The sequence below is a fragment of the Microtus pennsylvanicus genome, chromosome 13, assembly GCF_037038515.1.
Source record: "Microtus pennsylvanicus isolate mMicPen1 chromosome 13, mMicPen1.hap1, whole genome shotgun sequence".
Taxonomy (NCBI): Eukaryota; Metazoa; Chordata; class Mammalia; order Rodentia; family Cricetidae; genus Microtus; species Microtus pennsylvanicus.
This window is the reverse complement of record NC_134591.1, coordinates 56,590,287-56,606,299: the sequence shown is the minus strand read 5'-3', so window position 1 is coordinate 56,606,299 and position 16,013 is coordinate 56,590,287. Positions and strand designations below refer to the sequence as shown.

Below are 16,013 nucleotides of genomic sequence, written 5' to 3'. Positions count from 1 at the left end.
GGCCATCAGGCTTGGTGGCAAGTGCCTTTACCCAACGAGGCATTTTACAGGACCCCAGCTCCTGCTCTTGTTACTGCCACTTGGTTAGATTACCCCCACGGGACTTCTGCTGTTTCCTTTCCCGTGTATTGCTCAGAATCCTCTGGAACACAACTCCAGGTCTCTGCCGTGAACCCAGACGGAAATGCTAGCGAACTTTTTACAAAATGACTCGGATGGCATTGAGCCCCATGCAGCGTCCCCAGTGGGGCTGAATGAGTTAAGAGGCCCTTTGGTTGCTAGTGAACAATAATGAGACATTCCTCCCAAGCCACACTCTGTTCTTATTAAGGAAGGAAAGAGCGTCCCAAAGTTAAGAACGATAAAGTAATGAAGCAGATCAGCTACTGTCTGAAACAGTGACCTGCCCAAAGCCCAAACAAGACCATGGTTCCCCAGAAACCAAGAGCAGCAGCCACTGTGGTTCCACACCACGGCCCAACACCTAGACACCCGTGACACTGAAGACACAGACTTAGGAACTAGCTCCGTGCCGGGCGGTGGCGGCACATACCTTTAATCCCAGCACATGGGAGGTAGAGACTGTTGGATCTCTGTGAGTTCGAGACCAGCCTGGCCTACAAAGCGAGTTCCAGGACAGGCTCCAAAGCTACAGAGAAACCCTGTACCAAAATAATCAAAACAAACAAAGAAAAAAAAAAAGAACTAGCTCCGTCTCTTTCCCCACTACAGTCCCATCAACATCAAGTCACTCTGGAGCTCTCTTACTTAGATCTTGGCCTGATGAATCTGCATGTATCTATGAAGTCCTCACCTCCCACCTTGTTTGAGACAAAGTCTCTTGTTCATTCCCGAATAGAGCAGGGTAGGTGGCCTTCGAGCTTCTGGAGTTCACTAGACGCCACCTCCCCATCTCACCACAGGGACCCTGCCATTACAGAGGCCATGATGGTACCTGGTTCTACACCTGGCTCTACCCGGGATCCCGGGATACGAACTCAGGTCCTCATACATGCGAGGTGAACACTTTACTCATTAAGCCATCTCCCCCGCCTCTTGAATTCAGCTGACACAAACCAAAGAAAGGAGCTTGGGAGAAAGAAAGACTGAAGTGAGATCTTCCTCCAACAAGGAAAAAGGATGCAGTGAAAACTAGATTCACCTTGCCCCCCAAACACCTAGACCTTCCAGACGCCCTTGTTTACCCTACAAGGACCACCCTGCTGCTAGATGGAGCTTTGCCTCCTCACCCCTACTTACACAGGAGGCCTTTCTGCATCAGGATGTCAGCTCCTGAAGAACAGCAGCTTTACCTGTGGTTAGTTTAGCTTGTTTGGGGCTTTTGTTTGTTTGTTTTTTAAGACAGGGTTTCTCTGTGTAGCTCTGGCTGTCCTGGAACTCATTCTTTAGACCAGGCTGGCCTCAAACTCACAGAGATCCACCCGCCTCTGCCTCCCTAAGTGCTGGGATTAAAGGAGTGTGCACCTCGGCCTGGCCTGTTTTGGGTTTTGTTGTTGTTTTAGTAAGATGGTGTCTCATTTCCTGTAGCCCAACTGACCAATGGCCTTGAGCTCACAGGTATGCCTAAAGATAAATCTAAATTCCCAGTCCTGCTGCTTCCGCCTTCCAAGTGCTTGGATTCTTCGCGTCTGCTACCACACCTGGCTACCAAAAGCACTGAGAGGCAGCATTCTGCCTCGGGTTAGTTCCCCAGGTTTTGGGGAAGTGGGTATTTTGCCAGTCTACACGTGGCAAGAATCAAAATCCACTATTTGTTTCCACTGAAGCTGAATCTACTGGTGCATCCAGAGGTGGCCCAAAGGGTTCCTTCCATCTCTTACAGAGGAAGCAACTCTCTGTGGATGCCAGAGCAACTCTGACCCAAACAAAACAGGGCCTTGGTTGGGTACCATTCTTTCCAATCTCAACAGCAGCAACCTAGCAGCTACTCATGTAATCTCACACACTGTTGGGTATTATGATGGGGATGAATCTTTTGAATTAAAAATCAAAGCAAAATCCACCATGTGGCCAGTTTTTCCTTTGTGAAGCGAAATGAATGCTTCTGCGACCAGGGCACATTTCTCACCCTGGGGCAGATAACCCTTTCCAGAGCTGGCTGGCCTGATTTCTCATGGTTTATCTCTCTCTACCAGAAGCCCAAGAACTCCCCAAAGCCCAGCTCCCGGATGTGGGCAGAAGCCAGGACCCACCTCTTGGGGCTGCCGCTGGGCCTGTTCGCCACTGAACGGCATTTCTGGCAGCGTGAAGGACAAGAAGAGGATGTTCATCTTAAACACTCACCAGTGCCAGTACCACAAGCCAGCGGGTCATGGAAACTGAAGCAAGAGGCGCGCAGTGGGCCTTGAGATAAGCCTGTGAGGCGCACTATCTGTGCCATGGGTGTCGGGGTGGGTGGGGGGGAGTGGAGGGGGAGCTTCAGTGCCATCGCGGTAGTTTCGAGGAAGTCCTCGGCGCTACCTAGCTAGCTTCCTCTCGTTTTTTACAAACACTTGCCCAACGTGTCACCTCGCCCCAATCCTCATACTTTCCAAGTCTTGTCATTGCAAACGTCCTGGCCCATAATACCATACTTGACAAGGCTACTTGACAGGCTTTCGTCGCCAGCAGAGGACAGGAGTGGCAGAAATGGGGATTCGGGATTGCGCCAGAGCCCTCAGGAGCCTGATGCTTCGTGGACAACACCTTGGGGAAAAACAACCACCAGCGAGCGAGCCCTAAACCATAGGGCTGACCCAAATTTCAGCCCCGAGCCTCTCTCTCCCTCTGCAAAGGACAATATCGGGTCCAACAATCAGCCTCTGTGCTGCACATTATCCAATCAATGGACAAGTGGCAAAAAACGTAGTTGGGTTCACCTGTCACCTCATCCCCGAGGGCCACCCCTGAGGATCCCACGGTCGCCAGGGCTCCCCCGGCTACGTGCGCGGACCAGCCACTCTGTCCCAGCGGCTGTGGCGCACAGGGAGCGCCAGCACACACCGCACCTCCTGCGAAGACGACTCTTGTCACCGTCGCGCACACCCCCCCAGACACTCGCCACCCTTGCCAAGGCCAGGGCGGAGGAACTACCTCGGCTGGAAACCGAAAGGCGTACCAAGCAGCCCGAGGTCACGCACTCGGCCACCAACGCGACTTCCCTAAACCCTCTGCCTCAGGATTCCCGCGGACCACCGGCCTGTCGCCCTCACGCCCGGCGGAGAGGAACTTCCCGGCAGAACTTGAGCCTCAGCATCCCCCGCCTCGCCCGTGGCCAAGAGCTCGACCTTCGTCCCACAAGGCCATCGGCCGACCCGCCAGTCCTCCCGAAAGCCCGACACCGCAGCCCCGCTCCGCAGCGACCGCCCGACCTGCACAGTCGCGCTCCCGAGAGCCGCCGCCCGCCGACATTTCCCAGTCTGCTTCCTCAAGCACTTCATCCCGCCGCCCGCCGCGCGCTCTCCGTCCTCCCACGGGCCCGCCCCCGTGCGCCTCCTCTGCCAATAGAAATCCAGACTCCTCCGTGGTTCCGCCCCCCCTAGCAGAATGCAGCTCCTGAAGCAAGATATCCTCCAATCCTCGCCGTGCATTTCGAGACTGATACCTGCCTCCTCCAATAGGCGTGAACCCGCTCGGGGTACCCGGGTCCGAGTTCCACTCGCGCGGTTTCAGCGACTGGGCTTCTGGCTCTGCGCACCTGTATCTAGACAACCACAGGAACTCGGGATCCCGCGTCTCTGGATCAAAACCTGTGGGCAGGGACAATGGAGCACAGACTGAGCCATGGGTTTGAAAAGCCGGCTGCACTTCTGTAAGACTGTGTGTGGTGGAGACTCTTCGAGCCCGCTTTCTTCTTGCTCAGCGTGGATCGGAAGTGCATTTAACAGAAATGAAGATGAAAGTGCTCTGCCAAAACAGGACTGCGTCATTATCCAGCGAATTTTTATTAGGTAGGGAACTATCATCTTAATTTTATAGAGAAGGCAACTAAGTTCAGAAGAGCTAAATGCAAGGTCACAAAATGGGTGATAAGTAGGAGATTTAAACGGATGGGGGCACTGAAGAATGGGCTTGGGGGATCTAACTACGGCCAACCTCCACCTGCAACTTCCTGGCCACTCCACATAACCCAGAAATAAGCTATATTTCATATGTAATGAAATATACTATTAAGACAAGCTCTCTGGGGACCTCGGGATGTAGATAGATAGAGAGCTTGCCTAGCATGCACTAAGCTGTGGGTTCGATACCCAGTACCACATAAAACTGGTGGCGGCGGTGGTGGTGGTGGTGTGGTGGTGGTGGTGGGGACACACCTGTAATTCCAGAACTCAGGACGTAGAATTGGGAGGATCAGAAGTTGGCCAGCCTGGTCTATAACAGCTAGTTTCCAGGATAGGTATGCCTAACTTGATTGGCACCTCTCCTCTCCAGAAGTTCTGAGCAACCTTTGCCTCTGACTCCCAAGCCCTGGCATTAACCCTTCTTGCTAAACCCTTCTTGTTGTCCTGCCTGCTCAGCTTGTAGAACTGCATGAACCAGACCCAACTGAATTGGATTTGTAAGGACATCATACTGAGGAGACCAAAGCTCAAGTCTTGGGCTGTGGCATGACTGGACACTGCTTTCAAATTGTTTTCAGTGTTCCTTAGTACCACCAACTCCTAGCCAGCCTCAACCACTGTCACAACACCCCTAGATTATTAGGTAAGGCAACTTTATCTCTCCCTTTTTTCCATCAAACAGATCATAAAATGAAGGCCTGAAAAAGTAAAAGAACCACCATGTTCTTATACAGGAAGTGGCTGAGCTGGGGTCTCAGCTGAAACGGTTGCATTCTGTGGGCTTTAGTGTCAAAACCTATCTTGTTACTTCAGCTCCTGAATGGTCTCGGGTTACATGTCTTACATTTTCTGTGTCAGCTTATACACAACACTTTAAAGCCCCTCTCCTTTTTAAAAAAATATTTTTAAGATTTATTTTACTTTGTTTGTATGTATGTATGTCTGTTGTCTGCAGGCCAGAAGAGGGCACCAGACCCCATTACAGATAGTTGTGAGCCACCATGTGGTTGCTGGGAATTGAACTCAGAACCTTTGGAAGAGCAGGCAATGCTCTTAACCACTGAGCCATCTCTCCAGCCCCATGGTTTGTTTTGCATTGCCTAGATAGCTAGGAAAAATGTCTAGTATACAGTAGGTACTCATTAACGTGAGCTCATTCCTTTCTTTACGTGTTGTTTCTTGGCCAAGGCACTCAGAGAGGATTGTTCCTTCACCTGGAGCCTCATCCTGGACCCTAATCCCTTCACATGAAAAGTATAAGTGTTGACTGATGGATAGACAAAGATCTGTCCCTGCCACCCAGATTCCTTGTCGTAATAGCCAGAGAAATAAGAGTTAGTACATACCTTCCCTCCTGCTTACCCCAGGCAGGGTGTGGACCCCCAAGGAAAGAACAAGGAAGAGAGGAAGAGATCTGGAAGACAGACCCTTAAGCCAAAAAGTAACATATCCTTAATCAATCGATCTCTCACTCTCTATGTCTCTGCCTGGCTCTCTCATACACACACACACACACCACACACACACACACACCTCTTGTAATAATTCATTTGGCTTCCTAATTCCTTCACTTGCACATACTGTGCACACACACACCCCTCTCTGTACAGTGCACCTAGCAACCTCACAACCACCTCAGCCTCCTACCTGGATGGGCTACACATGCTCCCACCTCTGAACAATAGTGTTAGTTTCCCTCTGATATCAATCACGTTTAGACAGTTTTCTATTCAGTCCTACCCCCAGTCTGTCTACACGTGAAGGATAGAAGGCCTGACCAAGCCTGAACTAGTGTGAGTGCATTGGCAGTAAGGTGACATCGTGTCGTCTACAATCCTTTAGAGAAAGGTCTCTACTTACCATCTCATGCCTGTGCACAGTTGGAAGTACGTATGATTAAAATCAAGAGGCATTATGGGAAGGAGTATGCACAGTAGGAAAAAATGAATATATGAATAAATGAATATAAACCTACCAATCCAAATAGAAAACTGCCCAAACTACACCCCTTAGTAACAACTTCCTTGTAACACTAGGCTGTAGCACAGGGCCCTTGAGTGCCCCCACTCAGGCAGCCTATTGTCAGTCTCTACAATGTCTCCCTCTACAGCTTTCACTACCTTTGCTTTGCTGAAATTAGCTTGCTTCTTTTGCAAATCATGTGAGCTCTTCTTTCAGTTCTTTGGACAAGAAGCCAAGAACCTGGAAACACCAAGCCCAGACCCTGACCACAGGTAACAACACTGCATTCTGTTCATCCACTCAGCAAGTATTTATCTCATGGCTAGTATGTACAGGCACTGCTCTGATCAGTTGGGATAAAGCTGTCCACCCAAACTCATGGTACCTTTGACCCCATCAGAATGATTTCCTCACTATCTCTCTAACCCTTCTTCCCCAGCCCCACGGCCATATTCCTGGTCTAAGCCTCATTTTTAAAAAACCAATTTATTTTATGTGAATGAATGTTTTGCCAGCATCTATACATGTGTACCTTGAAAATCTCATTACCTAAGAAGTCCAGATAGTTATGAGCTGCCATGTAGGCACTGGGAATCACAACAGGGCCTCTGCAAGAGCAACCGGTGCTCTTAACTGCTGAGCCACCTCTCCAGCCCCCTAAGCCTCATTCTTTATGCCTGACCCATGATGGCACATACCTTCTTATCTACTGCTTTCCCTGCTCCAGGTTCTCACTGCCCTCATACTTGTTGCCAGAAGAGCTTCTCAAACTTGGAAAGCTAATTGGAAACATTTGGAAACTCTTGTAAGGCCTCTCTCTGCACAAGCTACAGGGCAGAGTCCAAGCCCCTCTGTACTTTGTTACTCTTCATGGGCTGCCTTTGCTAGCTTCTCCTGGCTCAGCTCTCTCCACACCTGTCCAAGTTCAGGCCCACCAATTGCTCCTCCCCTAAGCCCCACTGCCCTTTCCTCTCCTTTTGCCTGACTGGGGGAAAAAAATGCTTGCTCTTCCTTATAGTCTGGGCTTCAACATCACCTCCTTCAGGAAGCTGTCTCTCAACAGTTTATATGGAAAGACACCAGCCAGGGAAGCCCTGGAGCAAAAGCCTCAGGATCCAGAGGACATCTAGAAAGTCCTGGCTCACCTAGGATGTACCCGCTGTTTACTAGCTTGCTAGTCATATAGGCAGGCAGGGCACTTGCCCTCACTAAGCCTGAGATGCTGTTAATACCTACCTTGTAAGGTTATGGTATGGGAAAGAGTCTAAACCGTGTGGTGGTGGCACACACCTGTAATCCCAGCATTCAGGAGACAGAGGTAGGCAGATCTCTGTGAGTTCAAGGCCAGCCTGGTCTGCAGAAGGAGTTCTAAGACAGTCAGGGATATTACACAGAGAAACCCTGTCTGGAAAAACAAGGAAGTAAGAATGAAAGGGATGGAACTGTATTTCAGTAGGGTAGTGCTCTAGCCTGCATTAGGCCTGCTTTGATCCCAGCACTATAAAAACCTAGTCATGAGGACCCACACCTGTAACCCTAGCACTGGAGAAATAGAGCCACGAGGATCAGGAGTTCAAAGCTGGTCTATAGGAGACCCTGCCTAAAGAAAACTAAGAAAGTACATTTGGACCTGTACTTCCAGCATTTGAGAGGTGCAGGCAGGAAGATCAGGGATTCCATGTCATTCTCAGCTATCTAGCAGGCTTGAGGCAGCCCTGGGCAAAAAAAAAAAAAGTTTGAGCCAGTTATAGTGGCACACACCTTTAGTCCTAGCACTCAAAGGCAGAGGCAGGTAGATGTGAGTTCGAGACCAGCCTGGTCTACAGAACAAGTTTTGGAAAAGACAGGGCTACACAGAGAAAGCCTGTCTCAAAAAAATAAAACAAAACCAAAAATTAAGGTTGAATTTTGGAGGATTTCCAGTTTATATTTCCACGTTAGGGTTACCCAACCTGAATTATTATTATCCTTACCTACAACCGTTACTAACAATCATAAATTAATTATCTTTATTATTTTATGATTTAGAGGTAAAGTTCCCCTGCTTATAGGATAACACTTAAACTCCTTAACCATTCAAGGCTCTATCATTCTTGACCTGATTTCCTTTCACCCCCAAAGCCAATTTGTCTCCAAAGCCAGTCACACATCTCGTGAGATGCTTGGAGCCAAAATGTAATATGGGCAGTTACAATAGGAGACAAACCCTCCGTACATTCCTGCAGAGACAAGATGTTAGCTTTAATGGAACTCCTCCGCAATGGCGCTGGGTGAGCACCTGAGCCCCAGCACCTAGCATATGAATGAATTTGCATAGTAACCCTGGTCCTCTGCTCTATATACAAACACTCCTCCGCTTGCCTGGCTGACCTCCCAACTAAACAAATTCTGTCAAATGGCCACTAGCTTCTCTCTGCTGGGACAAAGCTAGACTTTTTTTTTCTTCAGCTGCAGTGGGGAACAGAGTAGAGTTTAAGGGCAGAGACCATTTGACAGACTTTTCTTAGTTGTAGCTATGGATATAGAGAATTTGGGACTACCAGCTAGCTTGGAAGAAGTCCCATATCCTCAGAGTCATGGCCCAGTTACCACTCAGGTTCAGGAACCCAAAACGGTGAAACAAAGGCTGGCCAGGTGTGGTGACACACGCCTGTAGTGTCTCCAACCAACACCGTCTTCCCTGGAAATCTGGCTCTTCCCTACCTGGACAGGCTCTGGCAACTTCCTGGAGGAACATTCTGGTGTGTGAGCCAAAGGGTAGCTGGAATACAAGCCTTAGCTCAGCTGTGTCCAGTTGTACCGTCACATCAGAGCCTGTAGAGAAGAGGTAAGAAATGAGGCCACCAGGAGCTAAGGACTAAAATGTACTTTAAAGAGTGGAATCTCAGCCGGGCAGTGGTGGTGCACACCTTTAATCCCAGCACTCAGGAGGCAGAGACAGGCAGATCTCTGTGAGTTCAAGGCCAGCCTGGTCTACAGAGCGAGTTCCAGGACAGCCAGAGCTACACAGAGAAACCCTGTCTTGAAAAACAAAAATGAAGAAGAAGAGAAGGAAGAGCGAGCTCTGTGGTGACAAGCGGGGATGTCTGAGGTGATGGAAAGCACCGGGGAGGACTTAAATGCAATGACAAGGGAGTGAGGGATGGAAAACAGCTGGCAGTGGGGGCACGGTCTGACTCAGGGTCTCAGTTACCACCGTATGGGTATCAGGAAAGTCTCCTTTTTATTACATTTATTCATTTATTTGTGTGTGTGTGTATGCATGCACGTGCTTGTGCTCACACGTGTGACACAGCTAGAGTAGAGTACAACTTTCAGGAACTAGTTCTCTCGGCCTACCATGTGGATTCTGGGGCTCAAACTCAGGTAGTTGCTTAGCAGCAGGCATCTTTCTCCACTAAGTCATCCCACCAAACCAAGCATTTTCTTTTTTGTCGTTGGATTTTGAAACAGAGTCTCAGTCTATAGCTCTGGCTGGTCTAGAACTCACTGTAATCCCAGCCTAGGCCTCAGTCTTTGGAGGCCCCTCCCCTCTGCCCCTTGAACCCTGACCCTTCCCCAGGAAAGGCCAAGACCACTCCCACAGGCTATTTAAACCACTGCCCAGAAAATAAACACGTGGTTTTCCCTCTTCCTCTCCGGTGGTCGTGTTGGCTGCTTCCCGTTTCCCCTTGGGGCCACCCAGAAGCGCAGGTGTCAATTAAACTTGGATATCTTTTATTGGTCTGATTTGGTTTGATTGGGATTATTTTGCATCGGTGGAGTGGCTCTGTTAGGAAATATTCCTAACACTCACTACATCATCCAGGCAAGGCAATCCCCCTACCTCAACCTTCTACATGCTAGGATTCCTGGCACGTAGCATCACACCCACCGAGGAATGTTCTCATTTCCACCCTTCTCTCTGCCTTAAGACCCTGTCCCAGTGCCCCAACAGGAACCCAGATTGAAAAGACTACTTACCAAGGATGTAGACTTCACCATCTGGGGACACTGAGGGAGGGAAATGAGAATGCCTTTAGCAACTCAACACCCCTGTCTCACATCCTCCTCCATCCCTACCCGCCCCTACAGTAAGGGCAGAGATGATGGAGATGGGGGGGGGGGAGTCATTCATACCACCCAGCCCGACTAGCACCTTCTTCCAGCGTAAAATCTCTTGAGAGCGGCACTATCTGGTCCAGAGATACATCGTCTCCTGTGATGGCCATCCTCCGGTGTGTATACAGGAAGAGACTGAGGGCACGAAGCAGAAGAGGTACATTTTGAAGTCTTGGGATAATCTTTTCCTATTAAAAATGTCCTTCCTCACTGGCCTAAGCTACCTTCTGGTTGGCTTAATAAAGAGCTGAATGGCCAATAGCTAGGCAGATAGGGCTTTTGGGCAGAGATAGGAACTCTGGGAAAGAATATGAGATGGCAAATTGGCAGATTCACCAGCCAGATTCGGAGTAAGTTGGGTGTGAGGTGCTGAAGAGAAGCAATGAGCCACGTGGCAGAATGTAGGTTTAATATAAATGGGTTAGTTTAAGGTTTTTTGTTTGTTTGCTTGTTTGGTTTTGGTTTTTAGTTTTTCCGAGAAAGGTTTTCCCTGTGTAGCCCTGGCTGTCCTGGAACTAGTTCAGTAAATCAGGCTGGCCTTGAATTCACAAAGATCCGCCTGCCTCTGCCTCCTGAGTGCTGGGATTTAAGATGCGCGCCACACCGCCCAACCTAATTTAAGTTTTAAGAGCAAGTTGGTAACCAGCCTAAGCTAAGGTCAAGCTTTCCTACTTAATCAGAAGTCTCTGTGTCATTATCCGGGAGCTGGCAGTCCAAAGAAAGGCCTGCAGCATTGCAGTGCGTGTAGTTGAAGGGCTCTAGAAGGCCTGGGCCTGGCAAGCATGACTCTGGCAGGCCTTGCTCTTCCCCCATCCCCTCTACTTGCTAAACCTGAAGCCACCAATCTCTTACTGGTGCTTCCTTTCCCCAAGGCTGACCACCAATGTCCAGCTATCAAAGTATTGAAGTCTAGCAAACAAAAGCCCCCTTTTGACTTCCTAATTAACATACCCAACCAAAATTAAACACCTCATCCTAATATGGGGTTTCCCGTTTTGCCCTTATAAACTGCTGTTTGCCTATGGGCCACATCTGTCGCCTCTCCAGATGCAATCCTTTATCCCTCTGGGAAAATATCCCTTCCCCTCTCCTTTGCCTTTTGCCTTTTCCCTACCCTCTATCTTTTGTCTTTGTTTCTTTTTCCCTGCCCTTTGGCCCTCTGGGACAAATAAGTCTCCTTTGTGCTGAGAACTTGGTCTAGGGGTGTCTTGTGCCAATACTCCTTTAGTGATAACCTGTAGGTCCGTAGTGTGTGGCTGGCAGTGCCCTAGCCGTACTTGTGCCTCAGGCCTTCTCCATCCACGGTGCCCACAAAAGCTGTAGTTTGTGGATGAGGTCATTAAAGCATAACTCCTCACAGCTGGAAGAAAATCCGATTTGGTGCCATCTAGCACGTCAGTGACAGGGACAGTGTAGACTTACAAAGCCAATTCGGCTCCCTGTACTTCAGTTTCCCCACCTATCAAGTTGGAGCGGCAGATCAGAAAATGTCGAAAGCTCTCTTCCTCCTGGCTCTGAGACCCTGCGGTTCACTTACAAGCTATAAGACCTTCACAGGTTTTATTTACTCCCTCTGCTCCCGTGGAATTTGCAGTGTTGCTAGGCAACACTGAATGAACACTTTTTCAAGACAGGCTCTCTCCGTAGCTGTGGCTGTCTTGGAACTCATTATGTCAACGAGGCTGACCTCGAATTCGCAGGTGCCTGTCAGCCTCTGCCTCCCAAGTGTTGGGATCAAAGGCCTGTGCCACCACTCTCAGCCATTAATCTCTTTTTTAATACTTAAAGTTTTATTGTGTGTGGCATTTGTGACCCTCAGGTATCTTTCCTCAACCACTCTCCTCTTTTTAAAATTTTTTTTAGATTAATTCATTTAATGTTACGTGTATGGATATTTTGCTTCCATGTGTATTGGTACCATATGTGTGCCTGCCTGCTGTTGGCAGAGATCAGAAGAAGGTGTCAGACTCCCTGGAACTGGAGTGATTGATGGTTGTGAGTCACCATGTAGGTGCTAGGGAATCGAACCCAGGTTCTCTGAGAGACCAACAAGTGCTCTTAACCTCTAAGCCATCTCTCCAAGCCCTACATTTCTATGTTTTGAGACAGAGTCAGTTTCAGGGAACCTGAAACACCTTGATTCAGCTAGACTAGCTAGCCAATGAGCTTCAGGGATCCACCTGTCTCTCTACCTCCCCTAACTTCTTTAGGATTTATATTTAGTTTTGTGTGTTTGTATGTCTCAAGTGTGCAGATGCCCACAGAGACCAGAAGAGGGCATCTGCACCCATGGAGCTGGAGTTACAGGTAGCTGTGAGCCTGGAAACCAAATTAGGTCCTCTGCAGAAACAAGTGTTCTTTTTTTTAAAAAATATTTATTTATTTATTTATTTATTATGTACACGATATTCTGTCTGTGTATATCTGCAGGCCCGAAGAGAGCACCAGACCTCATTACAGGTGGTTGTGAGCCACCATGTGGTTGCTGGGAATTGAACTCAGGACCTTTGTAAGAGCAGGCAATGCTCTTAACCGCTGAGCCATCTCTCCAGCCCGAAACAAGTGTTCTTAACCATTTAGCCATCTCACTACACCCCACACCCCAGCTTGTTCCATGGGTCCTGGAGATCCAAACTTGAGTCCTCATTCTTGTGTGGCCGGCACTTCACTAGCTGAACCATCTCCAGCTCTCCCTCTCTCTCTTTAAATATTTATTTAATTTTTTTTAACTCACTCGTGTGAGTGCACAATGTGCCCGCAGAGTCCAGAAGAGGGTTTAGATCCCCCTGAAATTAGAATCACAGGGGTTATGAGCCACTGGATGTGTGTGGGGGTGCTAGGAACCAAATTCAGATCCTCTGCGAGAGCAGTACATGTTCTAACCACTGAGCAATTACTGAGATAGGCTCTCACTCTGTTAGCCTACGCTAGCTTAGTCTCACTATGTAGCCCAGGATGGTCTGGAACTTGTGACAGTCCTGCCTCAGCTTTCTGGGATTACTGGCGAGAGCTCCCATTTCCAGTTCAGCCTTCTGATCTTTGCTCGGAGTAAAGGAGTAAACGCACTATGAAGATCACAGCGTCTGGATCTGAACTCAGGCACTCCCGCCAGCTCAGAATCTAGCCAGGTGTGATAACTGCCTCTTCTCTAGAAGCCTCCACGTTACTTCTTGCTGATTACAAAGGGCTTAGAACACGGTGTTCCAAGAATACTATCATTATGTTAATTACTCTGAGAGGCTCAGACGGGATGACTGAAGTCAAGTTGGAGGACAGTAAAGAACAACCCTCAGCCTGCACGGGCGAGCTGACCCTACTTACGCATGCTCCTGGGCATCATTTTCCAGCCGGCACCTCACCAGCCCCAGCAGGCGGCTCTGCCTGCTGTCTCCCTTACATAGCACACCTTGTACAGCCTGCTGCTCTGGGTGAAGGGAAACTGAAAGCCAAGAACAAGCCTCCCCATCCCGCCCACTCCACCCACCACTGCCACGTTTCTCCCTCCCGCTAACTGTGCGACCTCGGCCAATTACTTCACTTTTCTGAGCTTTCCTCATCTGTAAATGGGTATAATAGTCCCCAACTTCACAGCTTGTTGGGAGGATATCTGCACATTTAAAGCACCTAGTAGAGAAATCAGAGCCATGTGAATGCTTAGTAAATACTGGTTTAACTATTTCCATATGGCTTTGAGAGAAAGCGGGCAGATATTTCCACACTTTCCCTCCCACTTCCCAAGGCCAAGGATATGATGGTGCAGTACTCCCCCTCAGCCAGCGTCTCCTGGATCGCCACAGACTGGTCCATGCTGAGCCGTCAAACTCCGGTGTAGGGCAGGTGGGACCCTCCCATGCTGCAACAGAGCTGCTTCAGGGGGCTGTGGGGGTGGAAGGAGAGACCTTTGCAGAGGGTCTCCTTTGCAGAGTCTGGGGCCTCTCTCTCTTTCCTACACTTTTCCCCTACGTTTCAAGGGAATGACTTTTCTTTCCTTTGACCCTGACTGGATCTCCCTTTGGGAGGGCAACCAGATGCTCCCAATGGGGTCCAGTATACTTGCTGGTCCCCTGGCTTCTGGGCATAGCTGTGACTCACTCTGCAAGGAGCGGTTGTGGTCCATCTGGCGCATCTCTGGGGAAGATTGGTAACGTGTCCAAATAGGCATAGGAGACAAGACTTATTCTCCGCTAGGAGAGTCTTATAAAGGAGAAAAACCCAGTCCCGCTCCTTTTTCCTTGGAGCATAGAAAAGTGTCCCGGTGCTCCTTGCCCCCACCGCACCCAGCAGGCCCCGTTGCATCAGCTGCAGGCCGGGGTGTCCATTCTGGTACCCACAGGACAGAGGCCCCAACAGCCAGCTTGCAAGCTCCCTCCCACTCTGCACCTATTTCAGACCCTTGTCATTGCCGCCTACCTCCCGAGCTGTCACCGCTGAGCCGGTGGGACGCCGATGTCCCGAACCAGGCAAAGGACTACATTTCCCAACGGCCCTGGCGTCACAGGATGGTCAGCCTGCCTGCAAGTCCCAGCATGCCCGAGTCAATCATTAGCAAGTGGGTGGGTCTCCCGCTCCAATGAGGATCTACCATCTAGAGCCTGGTATGGGATCCTAGCACACGCTGGCGTCCCAGCTCTGGACGGGCTGTCTGAGGAACGCCTTTCTCAGCCCACCAAGTCAAAGGCGGAAGGAAGATGGTCGCGTTACCCTAACGGAAAGAATATTAACTTTTATTTTCGAGTTAATCCCATCCTCAGCTTTTCACATATTTTATAGTCTCCTGAAACTCTTCCAAATAACTGTCCCGCCCTGACGTACTCCGAGCCACCGTTTCTATTTTCCAGGTGGAGAAGCAACCGGACAGAGAAGTAAAGCCGTTTGACAAAGGCTGCAGCCGGCAAGTGCTGGAACTCAGAGAAAAACCTGACTCCAATTCCTAGGTCATTTTTCCCAGCTAGGAACTGCCGAGTGTTCTTCAGGCCTAGCTAGCTAGTTCTTCCTGTCTGCCAATGGGACATGAAGTGTATGGAGGATACCATTCTTAGAATGAAGGAAGATGTGGCCCTCTTGGCTCTTTTATTTATTTTTTTAAAGATTTGTTACGTTATTTTTTTTTAATTAATTTATCACATATACAGTGTTCTGGGCACCGGATCTCATTACAGATGGGTGTGAGCCATCATGTGGTTGCTAGGAATTGAACTCAGGACCTCCGGAAGAGCAATCAGTGCTCTTAACCTCTGAGCCATCTCTCCAACCCTGTTCAGTTGTTTTTTAAATTTGTGTGTATGTGTGTGTGCTTACATGAGTTTCTGTGCACCGCGTGTATATGCAGGTACCCAACAAGGACAGAGATCATCAGAAGCTTACAGCTGGTTACAGGAGGTTGTGATCCGCCTGATAGGTGTGTAGAGAATTGTACCAGGGTCCTCAGAATGAGCACTAGGTGTCCTTAACTACAGAGCCATCTCACTAACTCACCCCCACTCCCTCCTGCCCAGGTCTTCTAGACAGCCCTAGGTAGGTTTTGTTTTCAAGCTCTTTCCCCACATTCTATTGGCCATTTATGGGACTATTTCCCTCCAGGCTTCATAGTTCCCACCTAGGTTAAGAATGTAACTCAATGCCAGGCAGTGGTGGCATACCCCTTTAATCCCAGGCAGGTGGACCTCTGTGAGTTTGAGGCCAGCCTGGTCTACAGAGCAAGTTCAGGAACAGCCAAAGGTACATAGAGAAACCCTGTCTCAACAAAACAAAACAAACTAAAAAACAAGAACATGGTTCAAGACAGAAGACAAAAAAAAAAACTAGCTCAAATGGAAGATTCTAGAATAGTTCTCTCTCAACTATTGGCTACTTCAGTAAGCTGGATGCTCTCTGGGGACCAGGCTG

At 49.1% G+C, this 16,013-nt stretch overlaps 1 protein-coding gene across 3 annotated transcripts in view; it reads right to left on the bottom strand.

Annotated features, from left to right (window-relative positions):
• The window catches only part of Inpp5b (inositol polyphosphate-5-phosphatase B), a 66,454-nt gene extending 51,822 nt beyond the window's left edge, over positions 1-14,632 (bottom strand). The window contains exons 1-7 of one of the 3 annotated variants that reach the window (XM_075946833.1): positions 14,538-14,632; positions 13,878-14,004; positions 13,449-13,543; positions 10,165-10,262; positions 9,990-10,019; positions 8,730-8,840; positions 3,372-3,749 (exon numbers count right to left, since the gene is read on the bottom strand). In XM_075946833.1, the coding sequence (XP_075802948.1) occupies positions 3,372-3,749; positions 8,730-8,840; positions 9,990-10,019; positions 10,165-10,262; positions 13,449-13,543; positions 13,878-13,934 (769 nt within the window). In that variant the 5' untranslated portion in view covers positions 13,935-14,004; positions 14,538-14,632. Of the gene's footprint in view, positions 1-3,371; positions 3,750-8,729; positions 8,841-9,989; positions 10,020-10,164; positions 10,263-13,448; positions 13,544-13,877; positions 14,005-14,537 lie in introns of those variants that run through there. The other 2 variants (XM_075946834.1, XM_075946835.1) reach the window with 2 other exon arrangements.
• Positions 14,633-16,013: the final 1,381 nt, after the last annotated feature.